Consider the following 18,084-nt stretch of genomic DNA (forward strand, 5'->3'; position numbering starts at 1 on the left):
AAAGAGCACTAAACAAATAAAAAGGCAAAATACCAAGATATGGAAAGTGAGCACTGTTTGTACAAGAGTATGACTATATTTAAATTTAGCATTGTAAGGGGACTTCCCTGGCGGTCCAGTGGAAAAGAATCTGCCTTCCAATGCAGGGGACTTGGGTTCGATCCCTGTCAGGGGACTAAGATCCCACATGCCTCAGGGCAACTAAGCCCGCATGCCGCAACTACTGAGCTTGCGTGCCTCAACGAGACAGCCCACACGCCCTGGAACCCGTGCACCACAACTAAAGAGAAAACACGCACGCCACCAACTAGATAAGTCCGTGTGCCTCAACGAAGATCCCGCGTGCCACAACTAAGACCCAATGCAGCTGAAAGGAAGGGAGGAAGGGAGGAAGGGGGGGGGAGGGGGGGGAGGGGGGGAGGGGGGGAGGAAAGGAAAAAAAATTAGCACTGTAAGGATGAAAAGCTCTTTTTAAGTAAGTTAGAAGGAAGCTCTTCTAACAGTAACATCCCTGAAAGACTTTCTATGTGGTCTAAAAACCCAACAGCTTGAAATGGTTGGTTATACATTATACCTTGAAGTCTGTGTTGTTTACGTGTTCAAAAACCAAGGCGGGAGTTCGTGACTAGGGGAAAGAAAAAGAAAACACACATTAGTAATAGCCCTGGCAGCTTTAGTGGGCACAATGTTTGCGGACACTACGTGGTGAAATTGGCAGTCCTTGCCTCAGTAGTAGGAAACCCTCTATTGCTATAAGCCCTCCCCACTCTGATCATCACCACACTTAGGTCATATTGGGGATGGATTTCAAACAGAAGACATGGAGCTGAAGTCTCACCAGGCTCTAGGCAGCCCAACAATGCGCCCATCGCCCATCGGCATCGGACCTGAGTTTGCAAAATGGATTAACACATTTCAGTTTCCAGTGCTATCAGTCTCTTAGCCTAGAAGAATAAGAAATAGTCTGTGGGTGGAGATCTCTTTGAAAGAAAGACCCAAGCTAGTTAAGTGGTATAACTGATTAAGCACTTTTAAAGCAGGACTTAATGGCAGAGGGAGGAACAAACAGAGGCCAGTTGTGCTCAGGGTCAAACACCACCTCAGCTCTGGTGGGCCTTACTAGCACCTATTACACTCACCACAGGGTCTTTTACAATGTCTGCCAGTGTGATGATGTTGGGACCGCCTCGCAAATTCTCCAAAATCTTTATTTCACGCTTGATTTTCTTCTTCTTTACTGGCTGAAAAGGTAAAAGTACATCATTAAAAAAAATTATTTCAGGATATTCCAACAGGTAATGTAATACATGAATGGCTTACTTATGAGCTCCTTGAAGGAAGGAAATGTGTCAGATCTCTGAATCCCCCTTCTCCTAGGCCTGTGCCAGGTATTTTGCAGGTACTTAGCAAATACTGAATTGAAAGAAAAAAAGATTTCCACTCCAAAGACCAAAATTCTGCAGAATTACCATTTAATTCCAATCATCAGTCCTAATGTGTTAACTTTTAAAAACTATACAAACTAGGAATGTAAATGGTAATACTAAGATATATCTAGAAAAATCTTTTTATTAATTAGCATGAAACATGGGGCTCTTTCCATTCCTTCCTCTAAGTCTTAAAAACACCCTACAGAAATGAAGGAGATCAGGACCACAGCAAAGATGGCCACACCATCTTTTTTTTTTTTTTCTTCCTTCGCTGTACGCGGGCCTCTCACTGCTGTGGCCTCTCCCGTTGCGGAGCACAGGCTCCAGATGCGCAGGCTCAGCGGCCATGGCTCACGGGCCCAGCCGCTCCGCGGCATGCGGGATCCTCCCGCACCGGAGCACGAACCCGGATCCCCTGCATCGGCAGGCGGACTCTCAACCACTGCGCCACAAGGGAAGCCCGGCCACACCACCTTTGTGCAGTATAACCTTTTGGGTCAAATGTGTGCCTAATGTGAATCCTTCTTTCATTGCCTGCTAGCTGTGTGTCTATGGGCAAGTTATAGAACCTCTCTAAACCTTTCATTATGGGTAAAACGATCAACAAGAGTACTTATCTCAGAATATTATTGCAAGAATCAAATGAGGTACCTGAAAAGACCTCAGAATATGGCTGAGACATAATACACAATATCTGTCTAGGCTTATAACCAATATATCCTCCACATTCCTTTATCTTCACCCATCATTTCCACATCTGCTCTGGTATAGAAATCTTTCTTGTTTTTCTTGAGAAGGGCTTTGGTCCAAATGCACCTCCTCTACAAAACCTTCTTTCTAAACAGTCTAAAACAGTGCTGGTCCAAAAGAAATACAATGCAAGCCACATGTGTATTTTATTTTTTATTTTTTTGGCCACGCCTCACGGCTTGTGGGATCTTAGTTCCCACACCAGGGACTGAACCTAGGCTGTGGCAGTGAAAGTGCCGAGTCCTAACCACTGGACCGCCAGGGAATTCCCCACAGGTGTATTTTAAATGTTCTAGTACCCTCGTTTAAAAAATATAAAGAAACAGACAAAATTAATTTTAATAATACATTTTAGTTAACAAAAATATAACCAAAATGTTATAATTTCAACATGTAAATCAATATAAAAAATTACTAATGAGCAATTTTATATATATATTTTTTTGTACTAGGCCTTTGAAATCTGCTGTATTTTATGCTTACAGCATATCTCAGTTTGGACCAGCCATATTTCCAATGCTCAATAACCACGTGTGACCTGTGTCTGCCACACTGGACCAGGCAATCTTTCCTATTGGTGCTGATCACCTCAGACTACTGACACACTGCATATGCTTCTTAGAAACTGTTGTAAGTATATATCATCTCTTCATTAACAAGACTACTGGTTACTAAACTTTGATTATCAACCTGGGTTTTTTAATATACAAACTGTATAGATCTGCTGAATCAGAATCTTGAGAACAGAGCTGGAGATCTATTTTGAGACACTTCTTGGGTTGATAATCCAGATCTAGGAACTACCAAACAATACTGTAGACTCTTTTAACCTTTTCTTGAGTCCTAAGCACATGGTACAGCAGGAAGCAAGCACATTTTGGAAAGACTGTCCTCAAACCCTGGCTTTGTAGCTGTGTAGCTTTGGGAAAAGCACTTAAGTGTTTCTGAACTTCACACTTGCCTTGCAGTATTGTGATGTAAATACTACAGCTACAAAAGGGCCCAATGCAAAGTAGACAGTCAATAAATGGAAGCTGGGAATTCCCTGGCGGTCCAGTGGTTAGGACTCCGAGCTTTCACTGCCGAGGGCCCGGGTTCGATCCCTGGTCGGGGAATTAAGATCCCGCAAGCCATGAGGCGTGGCCAAAAAAAAATTAAAAAACATATTAAAAGTAAATAAATAAATGGAAGCTGTTTTACTAGTAGTGAATTCCACATTTAATTCAATCCATGGCCTCAGCCTTGCTTCTATTAGAACTCACTACACTGGCTAGGAAACAAGCTGATCACAAGTTTTCTATTTGCTTTGACTACCGGATCTTTCTGATCTGCTGGAGTGTCTAGGAGATGTTTCTACTCTCCAGGAACGAATCCATCAATCTCTCTCCTGTTTTCTACTGAATCACTATATCCCAACTGCTGGTTGATGGCAGAAAGCTACTGGTTTACAAAAATTTTATTCTACAGAACTCTTAAAATCTATAAAAGCTTACAAGCTAGCTTTTGTCTAGCTTACAAAAAAAAAGCTAGCTTTTGTCTAGCTTACAAAAGCTAGACAGACCAGGCAGGTCACTTAAATCCTAATTTAATGTGATCAATGCAAATTTTGTCTAATAAATGGGGGGAAATTAAAAAACTTAAATATAGTTATGAGTGAACTTTATAATTATACCATCTAGCTACACAGTTACAGTAACATATACAGTACAGTTAGGAAAAGACTGAGCTAGGAAAAAAATCTTTCCAAACCACCCATCATTCAAGACCATCAATGGCTCCCAACAACCTAGATGAGATAAAAATCACAGTTTTCAAGGCTGGAAGGAAATGGAGATGTTATCTTTTCCCAGGCCATCATTAATTTAATCTCCTTTTCCAAGTTTACTTCCCATGTATGATCACATGACAGCTTCCACATGAAACATTTCTCTCATTTATTTCTTCCTCTTTTCTTAATCTTGTGCATTCTAGATTATGCTTCCCTTCCATGCTCCCATGCACACCAATCCAAATCCTTCCCCCACTCGGGCCCTGAAAATAGTTCCAGGGAGCTTTGCCTAACCATCACTACTCTCTTCTGAACTGTAAGACTCACTATTTATGCCTTTCAGATGACTCTAAATAATATATCACCTCAGTCTATCATATACTTTTCCAAAGGAATATCATCTTACAATTACACAGAACTTCCGTTTCCAAAGTATATATCTATATACAATTTTGTATTCGATCCTGGTAACTCTCATTTTCACAGATGAACCAATATGTCTTAAATAATTAAAAGGACTACCATGGCTAATTACTTTTAGAGTTTGGATTAGAATCCAAATGTCCCGATTTCCAGCCTAGTTCTCTTTCTACACAAGATAAGATATAAATACTTAAACTTTGGTTCCCGAAAGGTATGCCAAAACAGGTGTTCTGTGGGATTTTTAATTTTTGAAGGAAAACGCCAATTAATACTTGCTGTCTGTCAGTCACTGAGTACACTACCAGCCTGAGGTAGTTCAGTTTCAATATTAGATTGCACTACATTCTCTTTAATGGCATATTTTTGTGAAACTGGGTTTTCAGCAATTGCTGTGACAAAAAGCAAGTATTGTGCAAAAATCAATGTGGAACAGGAAATGAGGCTGCTGGTGTCCAATCTGATTCCAACATTTGAGAAGTTGTGCAGTGACTAATAGGTATACATATCCCAATAGTAATTAATTATGGTTATATAAGAATAAAATAAAATTACTTTTCTCTTTCAACTTATGTGTATAATTTTTTAAACGGCTACCAGTTGAAACATAAATACTTTTTTTAGTTATCTGGACTTAACTACTTAATAAACAAAACTGTATTTCTTTTGGCTTAGGGGTACCATGAGAGTCACTGAAGCAATATGGGTGTTATAAATTGAGAAAGTCTGGGTCCCTCTGCTTCTCGTGTCAAATATGGAAAAGTTCCTGTGGCAAGGAACTGTATGCTAAGTTCCTGGTATATGGCAGTGTACAGTACAGTTATAACTAAATCACAATTTGCATACAGGTAGCCCATTGGCCAAATCTGGCCTGTACGGTGTTTTAAAACACTCGAGCCAACATTTAAAAGCCAGGGGAATTAGTATACAAATATAAATGTCTAGCTTCTTTTTGCGAAACAGTACCAAAAAACATTAGACTTGCACTACTGCTGGGCAATCATCAGCTGGAGCTGGAGCACATGCCACGGTACCCATCACTCACATCTTCTAATCATGGGCACTTAAATCAGACTAGCTGCATTAATGTGATCCACCTGTCCCCTAAAAGTCTGCATTTGTGGCTCCTCATCTTTACACAGTAGAGCTAACAACTCATTGCAAACAAAAGCATGGATTAGAACTAAAAATGTAAGAAATAGGAAATCAGCGTTAGGCAAGATCTAGGACAGAGAAGACTGAATCTTTACTCCCTCCCTCTGCCACAATCTAGCTGTACGATTTGAGTCAAACACTTCTCTTGCTTCAGTTTCCTGATCTGTCAAATGAAGATAATCTCTTCTATCGACTTCAAAGGAGCAATAAAATCAAGGTGTTAAAGCACTCCAAAAACCCTTTCAAGCGCTACCTTAAAAAAAATTTCTAAACTCCAAAAACCTGTGAAGTTATAATCTCTCTTCTTGTACTTACCTTGAGAATTTTAACAACAACTTTTTCATTATTTGTGATGTTGATGGCTTCAAATACTTCACTGTATTTACCCCGGCCTAATTTTCTAACCAGCTGGTAGTCATCTTGATTTCTGGGAACAAAAAGTCAGTCACAATGATTTTAAAAGTTCAAATTATCAAGCACTAATTCAACTTACAAAACTATAGCCAGTAGAGTAAAAGAAATAAACCGTATTTCAAATAATTCCCAAATTGGCTTCTTTGTATTTTTAAAAAATTTGGCCAATTTAAAATGTGTGTTCCAAATCCTAGCATTAAAAAATTTAAGACTTTCAGTTATTCTTTCAAATCCCAAGTTGTTCACATCTCTATTGACATACCACATGTAGACAGCTTGTATTGGGGTTTGTTATGTATGTTTGTCTCCAACAACAGACAGCTTTCCCTTGGAAAATAATTTATATATATTCCTGTCCCTCAGTGCCTGGCTCAGTGTTGGCATCTTACAGGAAGTCAATACAAGACTATTTCAATTCAGCCACACTTTGGGAGCAGCCAATTTTTAATGGGTCTTTTTGCAGGTAAGTGGCTTTCAAACATATAGGTTTGACCTCCAACTTGCCCTCCAAAGCTCTGAGGACAGTCCACGTAATGAAGTTTGCAAACCACACTACAGATCATGAACCACAGCTAGGTGTCCCTTCCCCTACTTTTATCCATATTCCAAGACTACTAAGCAACATCAGAGGTGAAAAAGAATAAGGGAAATGCTAACATTTTTCTCCCTGCCTCTGCTTACAACTTAGAGGAATTTGCTCCAAAGAATGAGTCTTTTCAATAAGGTCTAAATGCTATTTACTCCTGCTGGAGGCACTGAAAATTCAGTGTAAAAAATCAGCAAGCAAAAAAAAAAGGAAAGTGAATGAACAGAGAAGGTAAAAGGTACTAAGGACAATGGACAATGTAAAAATCATGGCAGGTCTAGGGAAGGAAGCTCTTAGTTCTGGTTGAGCTCTTTTCCTGTGGGAGGGCACAGAAAACAAATGCAAGCAAGCAAATAGCACCACACCAAAAACTCAAAGGGTTGTTTAGTGCCATTTAAGCAGAACTAAGCTCAAAGCACTTAATTTGAAGAGAGTTGAAATTTCTGCAGTAAAACTCAGGTATTCCTAGAGTCCAAAGCATGTGATGTAAGAGGAAAATTGTTAGATTATCAATAATGGTAACATTTATTGGCACTGTACCATGGTTCTTGATGGTATCTTTGAAGCACACTGTGCCTCCTTGTGCAGAGATAATGTACTTACCGTTAAGAATCATGGCCCAATCAGCATTAAAACACACCCTATGACAAATTTTGAAGACCATTTACATGCTATGAAAATCACATGTGGACAGATATAAAACATAGTGTATGGGAGCTGCAGCTTTACCAAGTTTTCAAATTGCTATCTTTTGCATTTGAATATCAAAATAATTGTATCACAAAAGGTACGACCTGATCAATTAAATACATACTATGTTGGGACAAGAAATGCAAACATCCAAATGAGACTGCACAGAAAATTAGGAGGGCAAACACAGCTGTTCAGGCAGACTGCAACTGTTCAGGATGGAATTTGGGCTGAATTCCACGTTACACATGGCTAGCCTCATGATAAGGGCAAATGTTTTAAGGGTTTAATTTTGCTTCTCATCAGAAAGAGGACACCTTTCTGGAGAACTGTTTTATCCTTCAGTATCATCATGGGAAAACATTCTCTGACCTCAAAAATACTTTATGTAAGAGCCTGGTGTTTTCAAAGTCTCTCAAGTATTAATTCTCACCTAACTGCAAAGCCCTTAGCTGAGCAAGCTAATAGATAACTCTTTGTTACCATACAGAATATATACATCGGAGAAAAGAATAAGAGACCGAAATGTTTTTAAAATGGTAAACCCATCAGAACTGTTAATTGACCAAAGCCAATACCCTGTTTCTCTACTGTAGAAGAAAACAAAAATTGCGTTCAATCTTGAGGTTTATAACTGTACAGTCAGGGAAGTTTCCTGTTGTAAATTACTCAACAAATCCACAAGAGTCAGCCCTTTGGGTGAGTACAGTGAAGTAAACGGAAATTATTACCCCCATTCCACCACATGTGACTCGTAATCCCAGTACTCTCGGGGTCTGTGTGTATTAACATCTGTGTAAACTCTGGCCCTGCTTGGCACGGGTCCCGACATGTCAGACAGGTTGGCGGACAAAGCTGGACTTGACGTTTGGAGAGATGGCAATCACTGTATTGAGAGGCAGCTGGGGGTAAGACCTCGTTTCAGAACTGTTTTCTTCAAACTGCAGAAACAAAACACACAAAGGCCAAGGAACCATTTTTAAAAAGCATATAGGAAGAAAAAAAATCATCCTGAGTAATGGCCTCAAACATACCTCTGGCTCTCCTACCTGTTAACCGATGAATATATCCCAACTGTGCCAATCACAGTGTTTCCTGAAACATGGGGAAAAATTAAAACAAAACACCCAAATCCCAAGAAATATACTTAAACGTATACTGGCCCTAATCCTATTCTACAAAGTAGCCTGTTACCTCTTCATCTAAAGTTTGGATGCTCTTTAAAAGATAGCCTGAAAGGGAAGAATGGCATTGTGGATAAACCCATCAGCATTACTACTATTTATACATTCTACAAAAAGTGTTAGCAAGGGATTCCCTAGTGGCACAGTGGTTAAGAATCCGCCTGCCAATGCAGGGGACATGGGTTTGAGGCCTGGTCCAGGAAGATCCCACGTGCCTCAGAGCAACTAAGCCCGTGCGCCACAACTACTGAGCCTGCGCTCTAGAGCCCGCGAGCCACAACTTTTGAAGCCCGCGCACCTAGAGCCCATGTTCCGCAACAAGAGAAGCCACCGCAATGAGAAGTCCGTGCACCGCAATGAAGAGTAGCCCTGGCTCGCCGCAAGTAGAAAAAGCCTGCGTGCAGCAAGGAAGACCCAATGCAGCCAAAAAAAAAGTATTAGCAAGAACAGCACTTTCCTTTCAACAGCTTTCTACAGCTCAAGTAAGGGTGCTAAAACACTCTAGAATGGTGGCAAAGTCCAGAGTACAAACCTTAGCCTGACTAATATTTGATGAAACCAGGAAGAGAATAAAGACTTGTTCTCATACATCAAAGTTCAACGTCATTTTATTATCTGGGTAACTTTACATACTAATACGTAGGTCAGTGATCACCATTTGAAAGATACACTTGATTTCATTAAAAAGAAAAAGAAACCAGTAATTTCCTCCTGATTTATTTAATATAGGAGCAAGCTTAATAAAAACTGGTGGAGGGCTTCCCTGGTGGTGTAGTTGTTAAGAATCCGCCTGCCAATGCAGGGGACACGGGTTCGAGCCCTGGTCCGGGAAGATCCCACATGCCGCAGAGCAACTAAGCCCGTGCACCACAACTACTGAGCCTGCGCTCTAGAGCCCGCGAGCCACTACTGAAGCCCGCATGCCTAGAGCCCGTACTCTGCAACAAGAGAAGCCACCACAATGAGAAGCCTGTGGACCGCAACAAAGAGTAGCCCCTGCTCGCCGCAACTAGAGAAAGCCCGAGCGCAGCAACGAAGGCCCAACGCAGCCAAAAATAAATAAAATTAATTAATTAAAAAGTAGGTAAATAAAAAAACTGGTGGAAGACAGTAATATATATTGGCTGAACTAATGCAGAATTTGACACTGAGGAAAAGCTGGTAAAATTTTAGAAATGTGCTTTCTACCAAATCAGTAAACTAAGTCTCCTTCATCATGTCCCCCCCACCCCACCCCCACCCCTACTCCAATCTCCTTATCTCCATTCTCTGAGATTCCTATAACATTTGTAGATTCCCTTTACTCTGCATTTAGTTACAAATGTATTGAGGGAACACCCTTCTTCTGTTTGTTTGATGGGATGCTGTCTGATGCATAAATCACAGGACAAAGCCAATCATATTTTAAAAAAATATATTGAGTCTCCAGATGTTATAACCTGAGGAAGACACATCACCCATGCATTTTCTGGCCAAGACTGTGTAATCTCAATCTAATTACAAGGCAAAGACAAACAGAAAATGAGGAAGCTTCTATTAAAAAATTCAGGGGTGGGGAGTAATACACCGTGCTCTTCAAACATGTCAATATTATAAAAGATAAAGGAAGGCTAAAGAGACATTACAACTAAATACAATGTCCTACTCTAGACTGTATCCTGTACTAGACGTGGGAAAATGCTATTAAAAATACTATCAGATCAAATGACAAAACTGGATTTAGATTAGGTGTATACAAGAATGCACTCACACATGTAAAGCAAATGGGGTAAAATATAACAGTAAGTAAATCTGGGTCAATGGGGATACAGATGTTTCTTTGTACTATTTTAATTTTGTTGAAACATATATTTTTAAAAATTGTGGTAAAATATAAATATAAAATTTACCAAAATTAACAATGTTTAAGCATACAGTTCAGAGGATTAAGTACATTCACATTCTAGTACAACCATCACCACATCCTCCATCTCTAGAAAATTTTCATCATCCCAAACTGAAACTCTGTACCCATTAAACACCAACTCCCTCCGCCCCCAGCTCCTTATATAACCATCATTTTATTTTTCGTCTCTGAGTTTGACTACTCTAGGTACCTCATGTAAGTGTAATTGTAGAATATTTGTCCTTTTACACTTGGCTCATTTCATTTAGCATGTCTTCAAGGTTCATCCATGTTTGTAGTATATGCCGGAAGTTCCTCCCTCTTTAAGGCTGAATATCTCCATTGCATGTATATACCACATTTTGTCTATCCATTCATCAATAGACACCTGGGTTGTTTCCACCTTTAGGCTATTGTGAATAACGCTGCTATGAACACTGCTGTACAAATATCTTCTGGAGTTCCTCCTTTCAATTCTTTTGGGTGGAATTGTGGATCATATGGTAATTCTATCTTTAATTTTTTGAGGAACCAGCACACTCTTTTCCACAGTGGCTGCATCATTTTATATTCCCATCAGCAATACACAAAGGTTCCAATTTCTCCACATCCTCTCCAGCATTTATGTAATTTTTTTTTTAATAGCAGCCATCTTAATGGATATAAAGTGGTATCTCACTGTGGTTTTGACTGGTACTTCTCTAATGATTAGTGATGCTAAGCACTTTTTCAGGTGTTTACTGGCCATTTATTTATCTTCTTTGGAGAGATGACTATTCAAGTCCTTTATTTTTTAATTTTCTTTTCTTTTGCTTGTTGAGTTGCAGAAGTTCCTTATATATTCTGGATACTAATGCCTTATCAGATGTTATTTGCAAATACTTTCTGCCATTCTGTGGGTTGCCTTTTTATTCTGTTGGTGGTGTCCGCTGATGCACTAAACTTTTAAATTTTGATGAACTCTAATTTGTCTATTTTGTCTTGTCTGTGCTTTTGGTGTCATATCTGTACTATTTTTATTTCTGTCTCTTATAAATTTGAAGTTACTTTCAAGTAGAAAGTTTTAAAAAAATGGGTATAAGAAAACTGAGGCCCAGAAAGAGGAAAATTTACCTATAATCACATAGCTACTTAACAGGAGAGTTAAGGACTGGAAACCAAACTTCTGATTCTTGTGACGATAATCTTTTTTGCCATGTAATCATAAACTAGTTAGATAACAACAGCTAACATCTACAAGCATTCACTACGTGCTTTATGTGAATTATTTCATAACCTTACCACACAAGGAACTGGTAAGGACAGTTACCATTACCCCCATTTTACAGATGAGGAAAATGAAGTAAAGAAAGGTTAAGTAACTTGCCAAAGGACACACAGCTAGAAGGAGCTGACGACATTTAACCAGACTACAAAATAGAGATAACTGTATTCACCTCTCAGGTTTGTGGTGAGGATTCAATGAACTAATAAGTGTAAAGTGTTTAGAACTGTGCCTATTTGAGACCTCTATGAGACTCACAACCATCTACATGTTCTTTCCAATGTTGTATTTAAGCTGGAGCTTAGCTACTACACCAAAAAGTAAGCCAGAAGAGATGTCTCCTTATGCCCACAATTTCAGCAGCTTAAAGCTTTTAGAGGAAGAGCAAGAAAGACTAGGATGGGGGTTAATGCTATCCTCCAAAAGTGTGACAAACAATGATACTCCCACCTCCCTCCCCAGCAATATATGAGATCAAAAGATCCATTTGTCTACCTACGAATTCTCCAATTCATAAAAGCCCCTATAACTTGCCTCTGTTCAACTCTGGGGTCCCATATGTATACAACTTAAATGGCCAGAACACAATAAAATAATTCAGATACTTACTAAAAAGTGGACCAAAACTGTCTTTAAAATTATTTCCAAATATTTATTTCTTTGGTTTTATAAAACCACCTGGGTGATAATAACCTAATGTATCTTTACCTAATATTGATTAATTATAAACACACACACACACCCAAACAAGCAAAAAACCAGAAAGCAGACACTTTTATTGTAACTTTTCTTCTTCCCAAAGAAACAAGGTCATTTCTGCTTTAGGATTGCTGGCTTTTTTGGTGACTATTATCACTGCACTAACAACAGCAAAAGACACTAGGGAGACGGGTAAAGGTGTGTGTATGTGCGCAAACAGCCAAAATTGTATAGACAACAGCATTAAACCAGCAGAAATACTGTCCCAGGAATTTATGAATTTTAATGATACTAAACTCTTAAATTCTTACCTTCTTCTCTGAAACAGTATCTTTCTCTTCAGTCTCTATATTCCTTTATAGGTATTTTATTCTTTCTGTTGATATTCTGTAAGACACCGTGGGTCTCAAAGCTCTTCCCCAATGAACTTAAGAAGTTTGTAAAATCAGCACAAATTGCATAAATGGGATTAGATGCAATATGCAATGTGATGAAGCAAGCAGTGGAGTCCTGGGTTCAAATCCCTATTTGGCTACAGGACCTCTACTGGGGTTCTTCCAGCTTTGATTCATCACTTATAAAACCTGCCTAATTGCACTTGCAGACTGAAGGGAAGCTCAAGCGAGATGATCTTCCAGAAAGGGCTCAAAAACACCGAACACATGTAAATTATTATTAAATGATTACTATGCCATTGCTCCTTAGTGAAAACTAATAAGCAGAAGCCTAACCTTAAAAGGCTGTGGTCTTCTCTCCTAGTTTTCTTCAAAGTACAGAAATTATAGGAGCTGTGGTTAACTCCCAGCCTCTGAGGGCCAACTCATGGGTGGACATGCCATTACAAAATGAGACCTCATTTCTCTGTGGAAATCATCTGACTCACACGGAAAATATTCCCCAACTCCCATTTATTAGCCCATGTATCAATCACACTCTTATGACCCAGTCTTCTGCTCTCATAAGGCCTTGGCATTCTCTGAGAAGCGTAGAGCAAGGCTATTCACTGATGAAACTCTGAGATTCTCAAGTACTTGTTTGACTGGCCCTTGCAGCTTTGTGCCTCATCAACTGGGACCTAATTTATGAACTGGTGAATTTGATTCTCCACTGGGAGGACAACGAGCTATTTTTGCAGTAACCCAAAGAGGTGCTTCACTTTACTGTCATGCATACCAAATAATCTGCTTAGAGTAAGAGAGTCATTCACATGAATTCCAAATAGTTGGCTTTCATTAATTATGCGGGGAGAAGAAAACAGGGGTGGGGGATGGTGGGGTGTGTGTTCTTAAACTATAGCTTAGCAACTTCAGATAAATAAAATGGTGCAGGGAGGGATGAGGGAGGGTGATGGAATGGGGTAAAGAGGGGATGTGAAAAGATAGAAAAAAGAGGGCTTCCCTGGTGGCGCAGTGGTTGAGAGTCCGCCTGCCGATGCAGGGGACACAGGTTCGTGCCCGGTCCGGGAAGATCCCACATGCCGCGGAGCGGCTGGGCCCGTGAGCCATGGCCGCTGAGCCTGCGCGTCAGGAGCCTGTGCTCTGCAACGGGAGAGGCCACAACAGTGAGAGGCCCGCGTATCGCAAAAAAAAAAAAAAAGATAGAAAAAAGAAGATAAACATTATTCTATTCAGAAATACTACTTCACTTGTACTGCTGTAAATGTGTATGTATATTCACATGCAGCCTAATAGGAAGGAAATACAGGGACAAGCCTAAATCTCTCAACCACAGATTTGGTTCTTTCAGACATTCCTTCCTTTGTTCATCCCTTAAATATATGAGCATCTACTATGAAAAAGTATTATGCTAGGCTTTGGGAATACAATAATGAGCAAGGCAGAACAGTGAGACCAATGTGCCTTTAAGATTTTATCTGCAGATTAAGGATAATGGAAATTCATTGAAGAATTTTAAGCAGAAAAGTGACCCATATGTACATTTTGAACAAGTTTACTCTGGCTGGGTGTGAGACAGGCAAGAGAGAATATTTTCAGGGAAACAGAAAGCTATCAACAGTAGCCTATGTAAGACAGATAATAAAGGCCTGACCTATGGTGGTAGCAATGGAGATAAGTGAACTAATATGAGGAACAAAATTTATGGTGTAAAATCAATAGCTCTGGGTGGACTGGATGATGGGGTAAGGAGTGGAAGTGACTTTTAGATTTCTGGCTAGAGAGACTGTTGATGCCATTCATGGAGACAGAAAACATTCTGGAAGAGCTCACAAGTCAGGTTTTGAACATAAGGTTAAAATGGCTCTTTGACATATTAAAAAGGGTACTGAATCGGCAATCAGGTATTACAAGTCTGGAGCTAAAAGAGTTTTTCAGCTTTAAATACCTGCCCCCCACACCTCTCCTCCAGAATTCTATGTGGCAGGCATTTCTTTTCCTAATCTACAGATAAGAAAACAGCCAAAGTAAATTCAGTAGCTTTAGCAAGAATATCCAGGAGAGATGGAGCTGGGATTCAAAGCCAAAATGGCTGGCCCTTAAGGTTCATGTCTTTTCATTCCTATCGAACTGAACTTATCACTTTCTACATCATACCTTAATTTCCTTATTAGACCCTTAGCTCCTTGAAGTCAAGATCCATTATCTAATTAATCTTTTGATTTTACAGTACCCAGCTGAAGTGTCTGCATTTTGTATGATGTCCAGTAAATATTATTTATCAATCAAATCAATGTTGGTTTATTTTAAAAAAAATGAAATAAAAATGAAGTTGCCTCCAAAAGGTAGAGTACCCCTAAACACTTCAGGTCATCTGGTACATAGCTAGGAAAACTAAAAGACTAACTCAAGAGTTCTTGAGTAATTTTCTCTTCACTCCCCGCCCCACCAATATAGCTTCTTCTATTAAATAACAGGGCCACAGTTAAGATTGGTATTTTTCTCCCACAACAATTAGAATTAAAAGAATACTGAAGAAACTCTAGTTTAGCAATTTTTATAATGGCTTATCTGAAAGTTGGGAAAAGTGCTTGAGTCCTGAGTATCCTGAAGGTCAATTCTCCTATCTACCATTCACAATAGAAGTATACCTTAAAAAAATATAACTTACAGAAAAAGTATTACCATTTATTTATTTATTTATTTGCGGCACGCGGGCCTCTCCCGTTGCGGAGCACAGGCTCCGGACGCGCAGGCTCAGCGGCCATGGCTCACGGGCCCAGCTGCTCCACGGCATGTGGGATCTTCCCGGACCGGGGCACGAACCCGTGTCCCCTGCATTGGCAGGCGGACTCTCAACCGCTTCGCCACCTGAGAAGCCCTAATTTCCATTTTAAATGACCTTACTTAGTTCCTACTGTCCTCATGTATTGCATAAAAGGAGATGTAACTTTCATGGCTAATAATTTCAGATCACTAATTCTATTTTAAAAGCCCTCAGACTGACTCTGAAGTCATGGCTAAGTTTTGTTTGCTCAATGCTTAGCCTAATAAAAGCCAATTAATCAACTATGAAAAATTATCTTGTCAACAAAATTTTCCCTACTAAAGTCAGACCACAACCAAAGCCAATTATTAATACATGGCTCTGCTTGACCTATACTTTAATAAAATGCAAGGAAAAGAAAACTTCACTAAATCATCAGGCTAAAATATGTACTGTGAAAGTAATAAGTTTATTGACATAAATGTAACAGAACTAATTAATTTCAATAAAAACTCCTTTTGTCCTCTTCAGTCAGTCTCTCCCTCTAATCTCTTCTACTCCATGTGATTTCTGTTTTTCAATCTGGCAACTAAAAAAGAAAATCAGAGGCTTAGTGAATGGACCAATATCAGAAAATGCACAAGTCTAATCAGTCATTTGTACTAATGTAGTTTTATAGATCAATTTTCTAGTATTAGAACTAGAAAAGATTATTCTGGAACTCTAAATTTAAAATATTTTCAAATTGTGAAACAGTTTTATTATGTCTTTTAACCCTAATATTTATTAGGGTCTCCATCTTAAGAAAAAAAAAAGTTCTCCCTCCCATCCCTAGATCAACCATAGTTAATGAACAAGAGCTCATACTCGTCCAGGCAGGACAAAGAGTTCTACAGTAAAGAATGCGGAATGTGCTTATATTGCACTGACTGCGTGATTTAGGACCACTTGTTTAGAGGAAAAGCAGTTGTATGAGGAAAAACACCTTTGAAGCACTGCAGCAGAGAATGAACTCTTCTTAGCAATAAGGCAGCAAAAACTGGTAAGAGGATTTGTGGAACAAACTATGTATATGTTTTTGCCTCGTGGTAGAAGCAAAGACAAACATTTAGTCATACAAACTTGTCCTTTCCCCTTTCAAAGTGGCACTGTTTAGAAGGTCAAATGAACACAAAAAAAAGCATAAGTAGTTAATACTATCTGAATTACTTGTTTCAAATGTCCATAGTTGCCCTTAATTTCCAATTACCTCCTCCTTTCAAAATCAAGAGCAGAATGTTCATTCATTAAGCATTTATCTAATACTTGTTATGTACCAGGAAACATGCTTGATTGCCAGGAAGGGATACTTTCTCTAGGCCCTGGAGAATAAAGAGAAAGTAATTCTGCCCTCCAACAAAGAAAACAGACTATTAAAATCTCTGATCAGTGCTTGAAAGAATTAAGTCAGGGTGCTCTGCAGGAACTGAAGGGAACTTAAGTCACCCACCAACCCATTATCATCCATTCAATAAATATTTATGGAGTACTTCAATGTTTGGGGAAAGGCAGTCAGGGAAGAAATAACATCTACGCTCAGTTTTGAAGGGTGCACAGGAATTATTCAGACGAGAAACACCAATACAACAAATTGTAAAGCACAATTCTTTAAGTTAGGAATTTTAAAGACCTATAACTTTGTATCCCCAAATGACCAAAAGCTGGCACACCCTGTTATCCTCTATAAGAAGCACATCAGATCAACAACCTTTTAATATCTACGGTGGAAAACACTAGTGCATTCTACTCAACTGTTACTATATGTGGCCCTCTCCCCCGAAACAATGATTAATTCACAACCACTGCACTTTAGATCTCATTCTCTTCCTTTCTCCACTCCTCTAACAAATCAGTTCTACTGCAGAGGTCACAAAGCAAAATGCCTAGAAAGGACAAGTAGCTAGAGTTTGTAGACAATCCCTGAAAGTGTGACTGCTTCTCAGTTTTCAAAGTGAAGATTTCTGCAGGTAACTTTCCTGTCTTCAGTAATGGCAGGCTAGGTTATTTAGGTCAACTCTCCTAGTGAGAACCAAAGAGAATGGATTACACACACACACACACACACACACACACACACACACACACACACACACACACACACACACACACACACACACACACCCATCTCTCTCTTACATTCTTAAATAAGACCGACAAGCATATAGCCAAAAGTGAAGAGAAAATGAGAGCCCAGAGAAGTAAGGAAGCCCAAAGCGTCTTTGTTGATCCCTGGAAATTAGAATTTTGTTCTGACAGAAACCAAAGCCTAGGGCTCTCACAAGGTGAGGAGTCCCTCCTCATAATAAATAAATTGAAGGTAAGAAAGAAGAGAGGGAGGGAGGATAAAGACGAGGCCCTCATCGTAATAAGCTGAGACTTGAGAGTTACAATCTTAGGGTGGGAGTGAAAAGGGAGTAGAAGATCCAGGGAAGAATTATAGCCCTATAGAGGGAATGTCTGATCTGAAGCTTGTTTTAAGGTGGTCCCTGGACCAGTAATGTCCACAGATACCTGACATGAACAAGCTTGCTGTGGGCTTCAAATGAATCCTACAAATAATTTTTCATATACAATATCCAACTTGTAATCAAAGACAACTAGGTGTTGAAGACTCCAATAGTTAGACTGGCAGAAAAAG

The 18,084-nt window shown here is 39.4% G+C and overlaps 1 protein-coding gene across 1 annotated transcript in view; it reads right to left on the reverse strand.

The window, feature by feature from the left end:
- CSNK2A1 (casein kinase 2 alpha 1) overlaps nt 1-18,084 on the reverse strand; it is a 54,583-nt gene that overhangs the window by 16,154 nt on the left and 20,345 nt on the right. The window contains 4 exon segments of the mRNA XM_060031096.1: nt 575-625; nt 1,140-1,241; nt 5,839-5,950; nt 7,945-8,154. Of these exon segments, the coding sequence (XP_059887079.1) occupies nt 575-625; nt 1,140-1,241; nt 5,839-5,950; nt 7,945-8,045 (366 nt within the window). The 5' untranslated portion in view covers nt 8,046-8,154.

Source organism: Delphinus delphis, chromosome 15 (genome assembly GCF_949987515.2).
Source record: "Delphinus delphis chromosome 15, mDelDel1.2, whole genome shotgun sequence".
Classification (NCBI taxonomy): domain Eukaryota; kingdom Metazoa; phylum Chordata; class Mammalia; order Artiodactyla; family Delphinidae; genus Delphinus; species Delphinus delphis.